Genomic DNA, 17198 nt, shown 5'->3' on the forward strand with positions numbered 1-17198 from the left:
CAAAAACCACATTTCATTAGTTTTTGCAGTAGAAAAAATTTATTTTTCTTTGGAAAATAAGACCCTTTAAAAAACGGTGTATATATACATAACATTCAGATATCTTATTTCCTACTAAATCTATCTATATTTAAAAAGTATGCACACTGAGAGGGGAGTGGATCCGAGGTCAAATAGTTTGGCCAGAAATGTTGCTTCTCATTTGCATTTTGCCACTGCCTTCAAGTGATAGATTTGACAGTCCAGTCATAGACTGGATGACTAAGACAACTCAAATTTGGTAGTGTCTCGAAAAAAAAAAAGAAACTCTCAATAGATTATTTAAAGCCATATAAATGACATGCAGAACAGATAGATGCTCAGTCATACCACTGAATCTTTGGGGGTGGACAACCCCGTACACTGCAGGACAGTATCACAGTCATTCCCTCCCAGACTGTGTGAGCTCTCAGAGGGATAGTGAAATCTGGAGCTTTCTGACTCAGTCTCTCCAAGTAGTTCATATGGGCAGACTTCTTATTTTCTGCCTGGAATGCAGATGATAGACAGTATTTTAAGAAACTAATATATTCTGTGGAAAAGGAAAATGAAATTAAGCATGACAAACTTTGTATTTGTTAAAGACAACAAGGAAGTAAGAGATTACGGTATAAAAAATAAACATTGTGAAGAAATGTGAATGCTCACGACTATGCTAAGCTCTGTTTTTCATTACTTCTACATAGTGAAAAACTAATCTGTAGTGCTTTTTAAATGTGACAATCTTTTGAGTTTTCTGTGTATTGCAAAACTATTCATACCTCCTGAGCGTTTTCACAAAAGTTAGGTAAAGTTTAAAATATTTTACTCAGATTAAATATGTTGTAGAGGAATACAGAGTAGTCCATCACTATGAAGTGGAAGGAATATAATAATTGAAATTCCAAAAACTGTAGCAGGGTTTTCTAGGCAACCCTTTATCGTCTCTAAATAAACTAAATTAGTTGCAACAAGTTGCATTCTTAAATAGTCTTGTGTGTAATTTAATCTCAGTGTAACAGGTGTTTTGTGTTTAGAAGACCTCAGAGGTTTTTTGAGATCATTAGTAACCAAACGGCACCATAAAGATCAAGGAACAGGTAAAAAAAAAATTTTCTTAGAATAAATCCACTTCATGTTTTTCTTCCCCTTAACAATTTGACATTGCACAGCATTAGTCTTTAATACAAAATTCCAATAAAATGTACTAAATGCTTAGGAAAACTTAGGTGTGAATACATTTGTAAAGCAGTGTGCTTTATAAACAGTACAGTGCAGTGTGCTATTCATGTACACTATGATGTGTACATGAATAGTTCATGTACACTTCATGTATACATGAACTATCCAGGTACACATGTTTCTACCTGTCTGCGGAGCGCCATTTTGTCAACACGATTGCGCAACAGATGCTGGTTCCTTATCACATCTTTCTCAGTTCTCTCCGCCTCATTGCCAAAGCGAGTCCACTTCTCTCTGTGGTACTCTTCATCTGCAGCCATAGTTTCTTGCAGAACTTCCCTATCACAAAGGAAAATTAAAAGATTTTTTTTTTACTTACATATTTTTTTATTAAGTTATAACAAAGTATAACTGACACCAAGGTAAAACAGCATTACGCCTTAGTGGTTGTGTTACCTGCATTATCTAGCTTTTTTTATTTTATTTGGCAAAGTAGCAGCAGCATCAACAACCTGAGCAGGTTCTGAACCAATTGCAAGGTGCCACTGATCATTTTTTGAATCCAGATATTTAATTCTCTCCCAGTTTATTTAAACAAATGTTTATTTTCTTTTATGGCTCTTTCAAAAGCACAGGGTCGACCATTTTGCTTTGTGCATCTGTCGTTTTGTATAATGAGCTCGATTTGCTCCCATGTACTAAGGGGAGTTGGATGTTACTCTTACAGGACAGGAAAATCAAACCCAGCTGCCACTGCTGATTTGTTTGAATTTAAGAAGATGAGCTGCCTGCTACCAAAAAATCTGCCACATATCTGTCTTTACAGGAATTCACATGTGGACAGTTCAAAGTAATTCTGTTTTTGGTTAGGTGGCACTATTAATTTCTCTTTATTATACAACAAAACATAATTTTCTCTTTTTCATAGCTGGTGAAATTTTTATATCTGTGCTTGCTCTACTGTTTCCTTGCTTTTGAAAGAGAATCGATTCACATGTGTATAGCTTGTTGTAGTTGAATATTTCCATATTATGTTGCATCCAACATCTCCTGTGTTTAGTATAGTTCATCCATATGTTTGGTTTTAAACATGCTTCACACACAGTTATGGACGTTCCCTGTATTTTCTAGACATTTTAATAGTCGCCCTTAAACAGGGACATTTTTTTTTACATCTTTTGATTGACAGTCCCAAGAGCTTAATTATTTCAGAACCTACTTCACAAACAAATACATTGCAGCAGCAGAGACTGGAACTTCAGTATTGGCTTTGATGGCCAGTAGAGTAGATATAATGGACCCCAAATGGTTGTAATTATTCTGTAAAATGCAGAAACTGGATGAATAAATATGCAAGTAAACGCACACGCTTAGAATCACATACACATCCAGGTGCTCAAAACACAGCTTTAACTTGTGAGTTCAGTTGATGATTTAGTGTTTGCCAGTGTTTTTGATATATTTTGACTCAAATATGTTGAGCCTTGAGGGGATAAAACACAGAATCTCTTAACGTCATTTTAACATGAGCTGTTGCTGAAATTGCATCTCATCCTAAAACTTGTAGGTAGGCAAAATGTTGGAAAACCACCAAATGCCAGATTCTCTTCAACAAAAATTTAAATGAATGTCACTCTCTCAAATCCTGTCAGGCATAGCCAAAGTAATAGTGTTCGACTATTCAAAAGCTTTCAGCTCTTAACCTGCAGGAGTTAATCATACTCTGCATTAGGGGATTTCCCTCCCTTTGTGCTGAAGTTTCAACCCATACTGAATTCATCAAGATGTCTGAGAAACATCTTGATGATAACTTCAGAATAAGTTATCATCGTTGTGATAACTTATTAAAGATAAATCTACCATCTGGTTTAGATCAAACATGCTATTGCAGCAAGACAAAATATTTAAAAGCTGAAATGGCCTGGTAAAGTTGGATTAATTGTGCACAAATAATGAAAAGGGCTATTGTCTGATAACATTGAAGTTTAGGGAAGAGCACATAGAGATGTGGGACAGTAAATTGGGTAGGACCCATTCATGCTGCTTTGGTACAACTAGAATCTCCCCTTTATTTCACCTCAATGGTAATGCTGTCTAAGTATTCGCCATACTTTCCATTTACAGGGACAGAAATAACAGTGCCCCCATTCAGATGTCTTCTGTTTTTACTTTTCCAAAAAGTCTTGGGGATTATCAAGATATTTTTTGGCAAATTTCAAATAAGGCTTTGTGCTACATTTGTTTTGCAGTAGATGGATATATGGATTTTGTCTGCGGTAACAACTATTCCTTTGACGGGGCTTTGTTGAAACAAAAATTAAGATAATGCTAAATAAAATTACAGTGAGAAAAACAAGATCCATACTAATTCAAGGAAACTTGGGGTTTGCTCCATTTGTGGATGAAAGCTCTCATAATTGATGACTGGAGTCATTTTGTAACCATTTCTAAATTGATCTGTTCTTGAGCTTTAGATCAAGGCAGATGTTTCTTTTTCAGTTTTGAATACTTTGTGTTGTCAGAATCTATAGGTGTATTTTCTAATATTTTTCAATTTTAGTTAATATATGAAATCAAACTTTATTTTGCTTCTTTTCTATCCTCTCCAGCCCAAATTGGTGGGGAAATGGGGAAAAATATTCCAATGTTCCAATTTACACTGCTGACAACCTAAAGATGTCACAGATGTTTTGACACAAGTTTAATCATATTCTGGATGTATTAGACAACAAAATAGCTGCTCCTGCAGTTAAGCCTCCAAATGTGAAGAAGTTATTAAATCTCAAGACAGATGCTGCGTGACCCAGACGAAACAAGGTGCCCTTACAGTAAGAGAGGGATTTTGATAAAGCAAATCAAGTCACCAGAGGCAACAATTCCCTTGCTTCTGTTCTCTGTGACCTAAACCTCTCCATTCTGGGTCTTATTTTTAGATGTGACATCCTCTTTCTGACAGCTGAACAGTAATCCTGTTCTGGCAACATGATCAGGAGACACTCGCAGAGTGAAGGATAGCTCTACACTACATGCCGTTAACAAAGTGCTCCTAGATTCCTATTCACTAATACTTTAGACTACATGCTCTGGTTACAAATTAAATCTGGTAACCAGCATGATACTACTGTTCTTCTGCTGGTAAATCTTTTAGCTTGTTTGGATTGTAACAACAAGTCTTTCACAAAAATCCCTTACTAGTGTCATCAAACCTGGTGATGAGTCCCTGGAAGTAGAAATGTTGTCAAGTAAACTGAAGCTTAGATTTACAACACACTTCACATCTTGGATCACCAGTTGTAAAGATGTATAACTGCAGGAATGATTGAGCTTTTCTGATATTATGCCTGGAGTTGCGTAACTTTCTTAAAAAAAAGAATAATTAAATGTCCAGATTAGGGAAAAAAAGCTCTAAAATACACATTTTGATACAAAATAAGATTTAGGTTATTCTTCTTGAATGTTTGTGCCTAAAATTGCTTTATTTTGCTCTCTTTTTGGAATGCCACATTGATTATCCAGAATATCATTAATATTATGTTAACTATCAGAAAAACCAGCTGATAAAACTCTGTACCATTTTGCAGACACTTCCTTCTCCTCTTCCTCTGTATGAAATGGAGACAAAGCTTCTGCTGTATGACACAGTTGAGTGATTATGGCTCATTACTGGTGTGACATTCTTTAGAACAGCAACTGAAGGGCACCAACTGGCCTTTATAGACATGGATGAATGAGATGAGGAAGAAGCCCTGATTTCCATTGTCGGATGAGACTTTAAAATCTTTTACTCTGACCTGACTTGCAGGGCAAAGTGCGCATAGAACTTGACCCTCTTCTGTTTTTTTCTTTAATGTGTGGAGATGAAGGCTATGAAAGTGAGATCTGATTGATGGGAAGAGCATTAGAAGATGCATACATCATATAGGGAGGAAGTCCTCAAAAGAAACGGGGGTGAACTCGGTCTTTAATTCAGCATGAGTATTTTTTAATTTTATTATTATTATTATTATTATTATTTATTAAATTTTTTTTGCCATCTTATAAACAAAATTATTCCGACCCTATGAGAAACTGAAAGAATTATTGTAATCATGAGAATCAGGACACACTGCCTAATGTTCCCCTATCTGGCCTATGGTTGACCTGTCACTGTACTTGACTGGTCAACTTGCTTACCTCACTAAAATCCCACAGCAATCTATGGAGTTTTGTAAAAAAGGAATATTAGAATCAACAAAGCCAACAAAGCAGATTTAATGGAGCAAATCTTGAGCACTGTGGGTTTGCTGACCTCCTCAGCAGAGGCACATTTCCTTGGAAACTGGATGTTAGGTTTTCATTAAGCCATAATAATCAAGATTAATAGTCACAAAATACTAATGTGTGGAAACTCTTTGAGTTTTAATTTTTGAATTAAATTACTAAAATTATATTTTTGATTACACTAATTTACTGATATTTTCCTGTGGCTATTATTACACTATACAAAAGTATCACAGATGTTATTATGCTATTACTGTTGTGCTCTCAAACAATATGAGAGCATATTGTCTCTCTTCTAGGGCATAACAGAAAGATTTGTTACAATTGAGGACCTGAAGGGACTTGCAGTCCTCTGTGTTGTAAAAGTAATTGAGAAAAGCGTCACTAGATGCAGACAGCAGTGTTTGCTTTTATATCTATGATGTCACTCTAGGCTGAATTGTCAACAAAACATACCGCATATACAAACATGGCTGAAATCCTGTCTTACCAAGTCCTGTGGCGGGGTAAATTGTTCATGTTCAGGATCTCTTTGACAGACATCAGATCAGCAGGAATGATGGGTTGAACATTAGAGAAGGAGGCATCCTCATCACTAAGGAAACATATGGGAGAAGAAAAAAATACACTTATTTTACACATTATTAAAACACAGATGATGAGATATATCTGGTCTAATGTCATTTACTTTTCTAATTGTAAAATTGAGCCTTCAAAACAGTTTTAATTTTCATTGTACCACTAGAAAGCAGCACTGACTGCATAATAGTCTGAACTTTGAATTAAATCATGCTTCTACATAAGTTCTGCTTACTACTAACGCATGGAATGTACATGAGGCTTTAGGCTAGTAAGGACTAGTTTTAAATGGTCAATAAAGAGCCTGATTTTGTCCAATATGTTGTCTTCTCAAGTTGAACAAAAGAAGCAGTCTGGAGTTTTACACTCATGAAAAATAAAACTCCACATTGTTCTGCTACTATTCAGGAATAAGCCCTAAATGTTGATTAGTTTGTAATGTTTTATCTTTTGTTAGTTTTAAGTACTCTAGAAGTACTACATTGCAGTTTGGTGATTCATGTTCAGCAGAATCTTATTTAGAAGGTACTATTAAAAAAAACGTATTTACAGCACTGTCTTGAGGAAGTATCACAGCTTACAGCAATAGAGTATTTTCTTTCACTTAAAAAGAAATTCCCAAAAGAGGTTTCTGCAGAACTTTGGCATAGCATCAATGGTTCAACTATCTATTGTCTCTCTTGTTCTGTTTTTAGGCATTTTTGTTCTTATTTCCCACGAACTCAGAGGTTTAGTTATTGCTTCCTTGTTGTATTTAGTCTTTTAGAGCCTACACCATTTTATTCTCTAGCTGACCAGTTCTCAGAGTCTTTTAGAGCACAATCCTGTTCAGGTAATTCGGTTCTATGTTTTGTCTAATAGTGGTGCTCTTGCAAAACTTTACTCTGCAGTGAACTTTGAACTAAAATCTTCACTCACTGGTTCCTTTTATTAGGAACCAGCTGCTTCAGCTCTGTAATGCTATTGGTGAACATGAACTCACTGGTTCCTAATAAAAGGAACTCACTTTTTATTTCACTTCTTTTATTAGGAAGTGAAGAAAAATTAAATAGATACAGCTATTTAATTTTTTTGTTTGCACAAATATTGAATCAGCCATTTCTATTATATTGCAGCAACTTAACACATTTAGGGATCTAGGAGGGGTGAAGAAACCTTGACATAAAAATCAAAGATCAGAGTAAGGAAGGAATGGAATTTATGAGACTTATTGTAGGCAATGTTGTAGTTGCCAAATGGGCAGGTCTGGAATGTTAATGTACTTGAGTTTACAAATCATCCAAGGCATGCTGATAACCGTCTCTGAACTCTGTTGATATCTTGAACCTCGTAGCAAAAGAGGTACAGCAGCAGAAAACCACAGAGGGTACCACAGTTTGAAAGTTGCCTAGTTTGAATAGTTTAGATTTTAGCTGCAATGTTCAGCTGGTGGTCAGAATTACAAAATAATTTCAATAGTTCAGCCTTGAGGGGTGGTGTAATGATGTGAGGGACTTTTCCTGGCACACCTAGCGCCACAGCTTTGCAGAGTATTTTTCGGAGCCTGACCATCCCTTTTTGGTCATAATGGGTGCTCATCTGCTGATCTCTTTCAGCTAAGTAATGTATTGTATCATAAAGTTTAAATAATCTCAAATTGGTTTCTTTAATGGGTTCACTATACTCAAATCACCTCACTTATCTGTGCAGCTGAAAAATCTGCAGCAGCAATGTAATGGTATTGGTGAACATGAACCAGATTTCATGAGGTCTGTTTTTGACTCTAGACCAGAGATGTCAAACTCAGTTTGGCTCTGGGGCCGGATCCAGACTTTCTGTTCTCAGGTGGGCCGGATCAGTAAAAGAATGTCACCTCCAAATATTTAGCTTTGTTTTTCAGTACTATGCTTTATCATTCAGCCTACATTTGTGGCCTACCCTACATATCATAATTATAGATGACAAGGGATCTTTTCTGAGCACAACACATTTATTCAACAAACAGGGGAAAAAAAATATCTTCATGTTTGGGTATGAATGTGTTAACAACTGGTTTATTTTAACAGTTGATTGAATGCAGTTTTACACCTGAACCAACTCACCACATTAACAAACTCAAGTGGGAGCTATGAACAAAATATTTTCGCCTTAATTGTCATACTGCTTTGAAATAAATAAAAAAAAGTGCAGTGCATGGGCAATAAGATTAGGCTACGCCAGATCAAACTACTAGGCTGGGCCTACTGAAGCTGAGAACATACTGCACAATATCAATTGTCTTTAATATGAAACCAGATGAATCTTATTTTTAATTATCTGCATTCACAAGTGCAAACAAAATCGTGTCATCCCACTTTTTTTCTCTCTCTCAATGCACTCCTGCAAACTTGGCATCTTTTTGCCTTCACAAGTGCATCGACATTAGGTGTCAAGAGTAGCAGCACATTTAACAATGTCATTCAAGTGTTTATTTGTTAACTTTGAGCGCTGCTTTGTTTTATTATTATTCATTACCGAAAACACCTGTTCACAAAGATAAGTAGTCCCAAACATGGATAGAACCTTTGCAGCCATGGCTGTTAATTTGGGGTAACCTGGCACGAGATATTGATAAAACGTATCCAATCCCACTGTCCTAAATTTATCCTTCATAGCGGAATCGCATTGCAAGTCAATAAGCTCGAGCTGAATGTCAGCTGGCATATCAGAAGGCTTCGCTGTAAATGGCAAGCGAAAAAAGCCAAATTTGTTCTGAAGTTCACCGAATACCTGAAACCTCTGCTCAAACTCTCGCAGTAAATCTGTTATGTTATCTTTATATTTATCCAAATCATTATCGGGACGGTCCGGTGCCTTCGGACGCACAGCTGTGAGACAAGAGAAATGCGCGGTGTCACCGTTGGATAGCTGCGTCTCCCACAGTGACAGTTTCATCTTGAACGCACTTATGCTGTCGTAATATTGAGTGACAACTCTATTACGGCCCTGCAATTTAGTGTTAAGTGTATTCAAGTGTTGTGTAATATCAACCATGAACGCAAGATCCTGCACCCATTCCTTGCATTTAAGTTCCTTTACTGGGCATCCCTTCTTCTCCATGAACTGTCCAATTTCCCCTCGTAGCTCAAAGAAGCGCTTAAGTACTGCACCTCTGCTTAACCACCGCACGTCAGTGTGGTATGGTAGGCCAGCATGAATGTCATTATCACTGAGAAATGTGTCAAACTGACGGTGATTTAGCGCGCGCGCTCTGATGAAATTGACAGTTTTCACAACCACACTCATAACATGGTCCATTTGCAGTGTTTTACAACATAACGCCTCCTGATGTAAAATACAATGAAATATCCAAAACTCTTATCCTCCATTTGCAGTCTGTACTTTGTCACGGAATTTTGTGGCAACGCCTGCCTTTCTCCCGACCATTGATGGCGCACCGTCGGTAGCCAGGCTCACGGCACGGGACCAGTCCGCTCTCACCTTGTCCAGCGCTCCAACGAGAGCGCTGAAAATGTCATCTGCTGTTGTGGTGTCATTCATGGGCACCAATTCAAGCAGCTCCTCGGTGATGGTCAAAGTTTCATCAACACCTCTAATGAATATGGCCAGTTGAGCAATATCTGTGACATCGGTACTCTCATCAATTGCAATTGAAAATGCGATAAATGACTTGATTTTCTCTTTCAGTTGGCTGCTCAAGTCACTTGAGAGTTCTGTCACCCGATCTGCGACAGTGTTCCTTGTTAGACTAATATTGGCAAAAGCAGGTCGCTTTTCAGGGCACACGACTTCTGCAGCCTTAAGCATGCATGTTTTTACAAACTCCCCATCAGAAAATGGCTTGGATGCCTGCACCAGCTCGTTGGCAATAATGTAGCTGGCTCTTACAGCCTCATCAGAAATATCGCGGCTGCGTGTAAAAGTAGACTGCTGTTTCTTCAGACCAGCGACCAATTTGTTTATCTCGTCTTTCCTTATTTGTCCTTTCAAGTGGTCATACTTTTCTTTATGATGAGTCTCATAGTGGCGCCGAATATTAAACTCTTTGAACACTGCAACTTGCTGATTACATACCAAGCACACTGGTTTTGAGTTCACTTCCGTGAATAAATACTTCTCAGTCCATTTTTCCTGGAAAACTCTGCATTCCGTGTCCACTTTTCTTTTTTTTGACAGTGCCATTTTGGGAAGGGTGTGTTGACCGATAACTTGTTTAGTAGTGGTGAATGGTGAAGTAAGATTGCCGGTTTACTTTTACTTGGACGCATCACGTTGCGAATGTTTACATCCTGTGACTAACTCGTATCAGTGCCGCATGCTGGACGTGAGCGCTTTTACACATTTACTGCCCTCTAGCGACCGGAGGGAGCATTTGATTTATATTTATTTTAAAAAATCACAACTTTTGATAGAAATGAGCTAGAGACTCAGAAATTTATGCCGGGCCGGATTAAATCATCCAACGGGCTGGGTCCGGCCCGCGGGCCGTATGTTTGACATGCCTGCTCTAGACTGAAAGCAGTTCTCAAAGCATATGGAGATTCAACTTGGCACCAACAGGAAGTATCTAATAAGGTAACCAGTGAGTGCTTGTTTTATAGGATCAACTCAATTGGTGCATTACATATGTTTTGTGGAAAAAAAAGAAGCAAAAAACAATAGTAACTCGAGTTCTGCTGTACACAGTGTGACCCATTTTTACTCGAGTGTGAAAAATGTCATGACCAGAATCAGCTGCTTCAGTTCTGTGAGTGTTCCCCTTTCCCTCAGTGCTGTACAAACACACATGCTATTGTCTTCAGGGATCTTATGCAATCAGGAGGAACAGTGATTATGGTTGAGAGGTCACGCATATACCAATCATGTAAGTTACAAGCCAAAGGCTTTTGGATCTATTTAACACTTTAATTATGGAACAGTGATGATGTTTTTGTGGCATTTTAGCATACAGTCATTGGGAACATTTAGCTCTTGCAGTGCACTTCTGTCAACTCTTAATTATGCTTGTGTGTGTACTTCAGTTGATGAGCCAGAACATAAACTCAACATAATGAAAAAAATAATACAAGGAACTAGACATGTACAGGGAAGGTATTTTTAATGAAAACGCAACCAGTTATCTCCTTCAATAGAATGTCTCTTTAGGGATCCAAAGCATGTCCAGCCATGCAGATACACACTTGATACTCTTGTATACACTCTTGTGACTGTACAACTGGCTTGTGAGAGGCAACAAGTGTTCACCACCCAGCTGACCTTTTTCTTTGGCATCCCCATTTACAGGAGAAGGGCTTTTATTGGCAACATAGTCTCTAGTGGCAATGAGGTTTAAAGACATGTAGTGGAGGAGCTACTTTTTAATTTGCTCCCCTCTTTGGCAGATGAGTGTTACTTTTTTTAAATTGAGTAATTACAGCTACACTGAGTGCATTTAAAGTTTCTGCTTTTTTTGTTGTCTCACGGCTATATTTAAAATATTTGCTCAACATTGAAGCAAAGTACTGTAAACTCCACCTGCATTGAAATAAAAAACACAGTTTACCTGTCAGATAAGTTTACTCAGGTGTGAATGACTCAAAACCCAACTACCGTTGCCGCTAAGGTCTAGCCTCAGGCATTACTTTCCACAAGCCATCTTACAAATTGCAATGCAAATTTACACGACTTCTCTTTTCCTTTTGTTTGCCAGCTCAGAAATTTCCCCATTTCACGGTACTGTGACAACAACTTCTGCTTTCCTGTTCTACGGGTGGTATCGCTAGAGTACAGCCACAGTTAGATACACAAAGAGACAAACCCACAGGGCACAGCATATAAACACACAGGTGCATCCAGTAAAGCCAGCATGTGACTTGTACTCTGTACAGAAAACTGGGGGATGTGAAGTCGTGTGTTAATAAACATGAAGAGCGTTCCTCAAAACACTAACAGGAGGAAATAAAAAGAGGAAAAATTGACTGGTACAGGGCATTCTGCTCTCATTGTTGTGTGCATCTCAAAAAGTCTTACAGAACAATCTAACCATTGCACACAATGGGGGGGAAGTCGAATGTTTGAAACCATAGTTTGAACAATTTTTTTAATTTATCAATACTACAAACCACCTGCTCTCTCTCATAATTACTGTATACACAAAGAGACATGTCCTCTAAGTTCAAGTTAAACTAAGTTTGATGGTATAATTGCACATTTTCAACCTCTAAGCAGGAAAGTGGATCCAGTGCTCTTTTTATTCCGCAGTGGAGATTGTAGGTCCACAGGTTAGCCTAATTTAATAACTCGCCGCAGTAGAGGCTGTGAAAATCAAGCAAATTTGACTTGAGTGTCGTATGGCAGACAGAGAGTGATTTTGGTTAAATCTCAAAAGGATTCTTTTGGCTCATGTTTGATTTGTTGTATAAATTTCATTTTTATTTTTAACAGAATGTGTTGCTATGTAGGCTCACGGTGCAGTATTTGAGTCAGTGTGAAGATGATGAATATCATCTCACAGGGAGATGGGCTTAGAAATATATAGGGTGTGCTGCTGAGATGTGTGTGGAGGTGGCTGGAGTGGAGAAATCTGTGATGAGAAAAGCAAAGTATCATAAATTCTTGTAGTCAGAAAAGCATTTTGAACTCTTACAAGCATATTGTGATTTTTTTTTTTACTTGTCAGATGAATTAACAAGTACACAAAACAAGGACATTTTTGTGAAAATACTGTGCATTGTTCCTGTCATGGTGCTTTGTTTTTTGCATCTCTTACAGTTATACACAAATGGTAGTAACTGGAAACCTTGCTGATTTTGCATTTTTGGCACCTGTTTCAGAACACCACCAGTCCCACAATTACCTGTCAGTTGCAGATGTTTAAAATGTTTACTTCTGTGGGACTTTACATATTTTTGACTTTCTCAGAAAGTCAAAGTTTTACATTGGCTACATTTAAACTGAGAAACATCGTTTACTTACCCAGTTGAAGATCAAGTGGAGCTGTGTGAGCTATCAAACTTGCCAAAAAGGAATCTAATCTAATGTCCCACAGATTCACCTTTTTAATTGAAAAGATTGAGCAAGCAATAAAAGGTATTTACAGTATCTGTAATGGGAATGTCGAAGTGAGCTGAAGTAAATCTAATTGCACCCTCCTGTACCTAACTCAATAAAACAGTGTGCCCCTAATTGCAGCAGTTTCATTACTGGAGATTGTATTAATAGTTTCTGGGTCGCAGATAAGGTAGATGGCACAGAGGAATGCTCTTTCTAGCTGAAATATGAATACATGTCGGATAACTACACATTTGGCTAAGCTTCCTGCTGCAGTGTTGTAGTAAATAGGGCTTAAATTTCAGGGCCTCACCAATTTAATTCTTAAACTGCATCCATCCTTATAGCAAAATCAGAAATCTTAGCAATATGTGACCCCCTGTTTTCTTTTTCCTCCAACAAATCTCAATAAACGCTTTACACCTGGAAGTGAAGGTCCTCTTCTTTATCTGGGAGGAAAGCTGAATGCCGTGAGACATCTGGGACATCTGCTCTTCTTGCTCTCGCTGCATCACCATCTTGGTTTCCATGGTAAAATACCCCAAAAGGCACCTGTGAGTGTGTGGGAGAAGAGAAGCAGGAAGGGGGAGCCAGGTGGGATACATAGTCGATGAGAATCTCACACCAAGTGCACACTAGTACTAGCGGGGTAATTTACTGGATTTGGAATAAGTTGGGCGTATACAGCTTTAGCAATAAATGTATGTATACAGTATTAAAATGTTGAGAAAAAAAATTTAATCAAACTTGGTAAACTTTTTAACAGATTGAAGCAATTTCTTGAGGTATTAAAGAAATGCCATCACATTCAATATGTGATGGCTCTACTTTCCCCTACTTTGTATTTACCACATGATTCTTTCTTTCCATACCATATTCCAAGAGTGGTAGTTGAGTTTTGGATGCCACTGTTCTCTCGTCTTTCATAAAATATGTATTTGGAGATGGTATTTGGTGGAAAAAAATACACAAAACAAATTGAATATAAACTACAAGATGCAGCAACATCAACCCAATAATTCAAAATATCAATAGCAAAACTGATGTCACACTAGCTCACTACAAGGTAACTTATCTTTCTCTGGCATCTTTATTCTAAAATACTTAGTTTTTTTTGATCAGGCACAATAAGTAGTTTATCTTCGAAGTGCAATTTTGCTAAATATTAGTCAAGGCTGTGCAACCACTGCACTGAAAATGGAAATATGGAAGTATATCTTATAAAATATCATTTTAGGAAGCATTAAAAATGAGAACAACTTGTTTCCATAATGAGCTGATAAAACATTCCGTGAGAGGAAATTAGATTTTTTCAGTGTCTGCCAACAATGCACAAAGTACTGTAAAAACATTTTTCAACTTGAATACCTAGGCAAAAATATCTTGCCAGTAGTATTTACATTTTTCATATTTAAAGCACATAGAATGGAATGTTATTTCAGGTTGGAGTTGTACTGACGTTGGGCTTTAATGAAAGAAATATGACGGATGATGTTCTAGATCTTTCCAAAACAATTGGATTTCCAATTGTTTTGGAAATCCAAAACAATTGGTATGAGAATAAAGTTAATGAACTTTATTCTCAAAGTTCATTAACTTATCTGAAACATCCTCTATAAGGGTGCAGTTTGGTGCACAAAATTGTCCAGAAAATAATGACTCCACTTTACATTCAAAGAATATGGGTATAAAATCACAAAACTGCAAAGGTGTGAAATGATAATCACATCTAACAAAAGCATTTACACTCCCTTGTAAAAATATCAGTTCTTAACAAGCTTAGGAAATACAAAACATAGCGACGTTATTCTCAATTTAAAACATGAATACAATTTACAGCATTTTCAGATATTATATATTTGGCATTGTGCTGCTTTAAGAAACATATCAAGGAATTTTGTATCCCTGTTTATTGCAGAATTAAAGGTCAATCAACAAATTTACCACCCAGTATTTAAAATCTGATGGTATATATTTGTGTAAAAGGAGATTCCCATTTGTTGTGAAATATTTCAAATGCTTCTTGAACAAAATACCAAGGATCGGGTATGAGTGTGGGTGAATCCAAATAGGCATCACTGAGAAATGAGATTCAGCCTAACTGGGTCATCAGTTATGCCTGCTTCTTTCTTTTTTCATGTTGAATATGTCAACTATTTAGTGAATGGATTAAGTGTTACACAAGCAAAATGGAAAATGGCTAAATAAATTAGAGTAAAAATATCTTCCTAATTGTGGTTAAAGATTTGGTGTCTTGAAAAGGTGTGTTACAGTCCCATGTTAAATGAATCACTCTTCTGTAGGCTGCTGAGTCCCTAATAATCCATCAGTTGAGGTTTGGCATGCTGCTGCCCACACCCTGCCTGTCATTAATCATGGTGCTGCTCTGGGGAAGTGAACGCAGAATACGCCCAACAAACAGAATCAGGTTGCGCTTGAGTGATGGCTTCATTCAACCACTCCCAACAGAGAGCACCTGTGTTTGCAGCATAATGTGTTATTTCTTCTCATCTTCTTCGATTACACGGAGGAAAACGGTGCAGAGTTAGATAACGGGCTAATACACTAGTGGGTCAGTTTAATCCCTCGTTTTTTTTTTTTTTTTTTTCTGTGTTCATGACTCTGGTATACCAAAGCAGAAGTTTGTTTGAGTACTATTAATGGCAGACCAAACTATGTGCTCCATTAAAATTGATCAATATCTGTTGGTAGGCATGGATACTGGTATGGAGGGAAAAGGCAAGCACAAAGTCTCTTAACTGAAGTGCTCCCAAAACTCATATTTAACACTGTAAAGGTGGAAGAAAAGTGTATTCAGATGATTTTTCTGTTCGGTTTGCCAAGGAAAGCAATGTCTGAACAAAATGAGAACTTACTTGATGTCATCCCTAGAGAGTAATTAAAAGCTACATCCACTGAGGCCAAGAAAAGATTAGACCATTAAGAAGTTCAACAAGCTGGATAAGCTAGAAAATACACTCAAGAGGGAACAACAAGAGAAAAGACTGTCTAATTAATAGCACTTTGCAGATGTGTTGGAGAAGAATGCAATTCACACAGTCGTAATATTTTTTTTCCCATGTATGGTAATGCATGAATTCAGTCTTTATTGACATCAGATAAAACCCTCTTGAATACTGTTTGTAGTATGTCTTGAAATGTGAAATGATTGAGATCTTACTTACCCTTTCTTCAAAAGGAAAACAGATGAGGTCTTCTGGCTGTCAATAAATAGTAGAACAAATTGATCCCACTTCTTTTTCCGGCTGCCTCCTTGTCTCTCACCTTAAAGATGTTCAGTTTTGGAATCTCCTTTCTCTGTATTACCAGTCACGGTCTACGTCAACCTCTGTCTCCTTTGTCTTTTGCTGAAGCGATGAGGTTGACCCTGAACACAAAGTGTCCTCCAGTGCCAAGTATGTGGACCACACAATGCTCTTTCATTCTTAAGTTGGTAAATATAGACTGATGACATCCTCTCCTACCCATAAATACCCCCAACCTAGGCTGCACACAGTATGCGCACAGTCACCTCTACAACCATATTCCGTGATCATCACTATCAGCCCATCCGATTTAGAGCTATTTTTTTGGACAAGCAGCTAAGACACAAGCAGCAATGAGACAACTTTTCTCTGTACAATACTGACTGATCTTTGAGAGGAAAAAAATAGAAAACAGAAAGAAGGCATTATAAAAAGGAAAACAATTGAGAACTGAAAAAGTCAATCGTGTTTTACTTTTAAAAAATTATCTTATGGAATGTAGGTTGCGATAAATTTGTGAAACCAACAACTCTCCACTTCTTGTTGGGTCCAAAATATCTCCCATTTTGAAATGTTGTCAAACAGTGGTATGGAAACTATTTTAAAATTATTATAAGGCAGTGCATTCTTGTCTTAACCTTTTTTTTATTGGCACATAGGCTTTAATATGCTGCTAGAACTTAATGATATAGCAACATAGTCATCATAATCTGTTAACAATATTCCAGTAACAACAAACTGCTACTATCATATTTATTTGATATTAAATTTCAGATGTCAAGCATTATTACTCTACATGTCAAAAATGTATTAAGCCAGATTAACTCCTAGCTGTCCTAAACACCCACAGCTGATGCATAGAGATACTAAAGGTCAAGGAGAGTG

At 37.3% G+C, this 17198-nt stretch overlaps 1 protein-coding gene, 1 long non-coding RNA gene and 1 pseudogene across 4 annotated transcripts in view; 1 reads left to right on the top strand and 2 right to left on the bottom strand.

Annotated features, from left to right (window-relative positions):
• Positions 1-16627, bottom strand: part of myom3 (myomesin 3) — a 57993-nt gene extending 41366 nt beyond the window's left edge. The window contains exons 1-5 of the mRNA XM_008431077.2: positions 16233-16627; positions 13471-13599; positions 5951-6055; positions 1386-1539; positions 370-527 (exon numbers count right to left, since the gene is read on the bottom strand). Of these exons, the coding sequence (XP_008429299.2) occupies positions 370-527; positions 1386-1539; positions 5951-6055; positions 13471-13577 (524 nt within the window). The 5' untranslated portion in view covers positions 13578-13599; positions 16233-16627. The remainder of the gene's footprint in view (positions 1-369; positions 528-1385; positions 1540-5950; positions 6056-13470; positions 13600-16232) is intronic.
• LOC108167036 (uncharacterized) overlaps positions 1-17198 on the top strand; it is an 88888-nt gene that overhangs the window by 2823 nt on the left and 68867 nt on the right. The gene's annotated exons all lie outside the window — the stretch shown is intronic.
• LOC145547609 (general transcription factor II-I repeat domain-containing protein 2A pseudogene) lies at positions 8440-10479 on the bottom strand (annotated as a pseudogene).

This window comes from Poecilia reticulata, chromosome 16 (assembly GCF_904066995.2).
Source record: "Poecilia reticulata chromosome 16, P_reticulata-male-v2, whole genome shotgun sequence".
Taxonomy (NCBI): domain Eukaryota; kingdom Metazoa; phylum Chordata; class Actinopteri; order Cyprinodontiformes; family Poeciliidae; genus Poecilia; species Poecilia reticulata.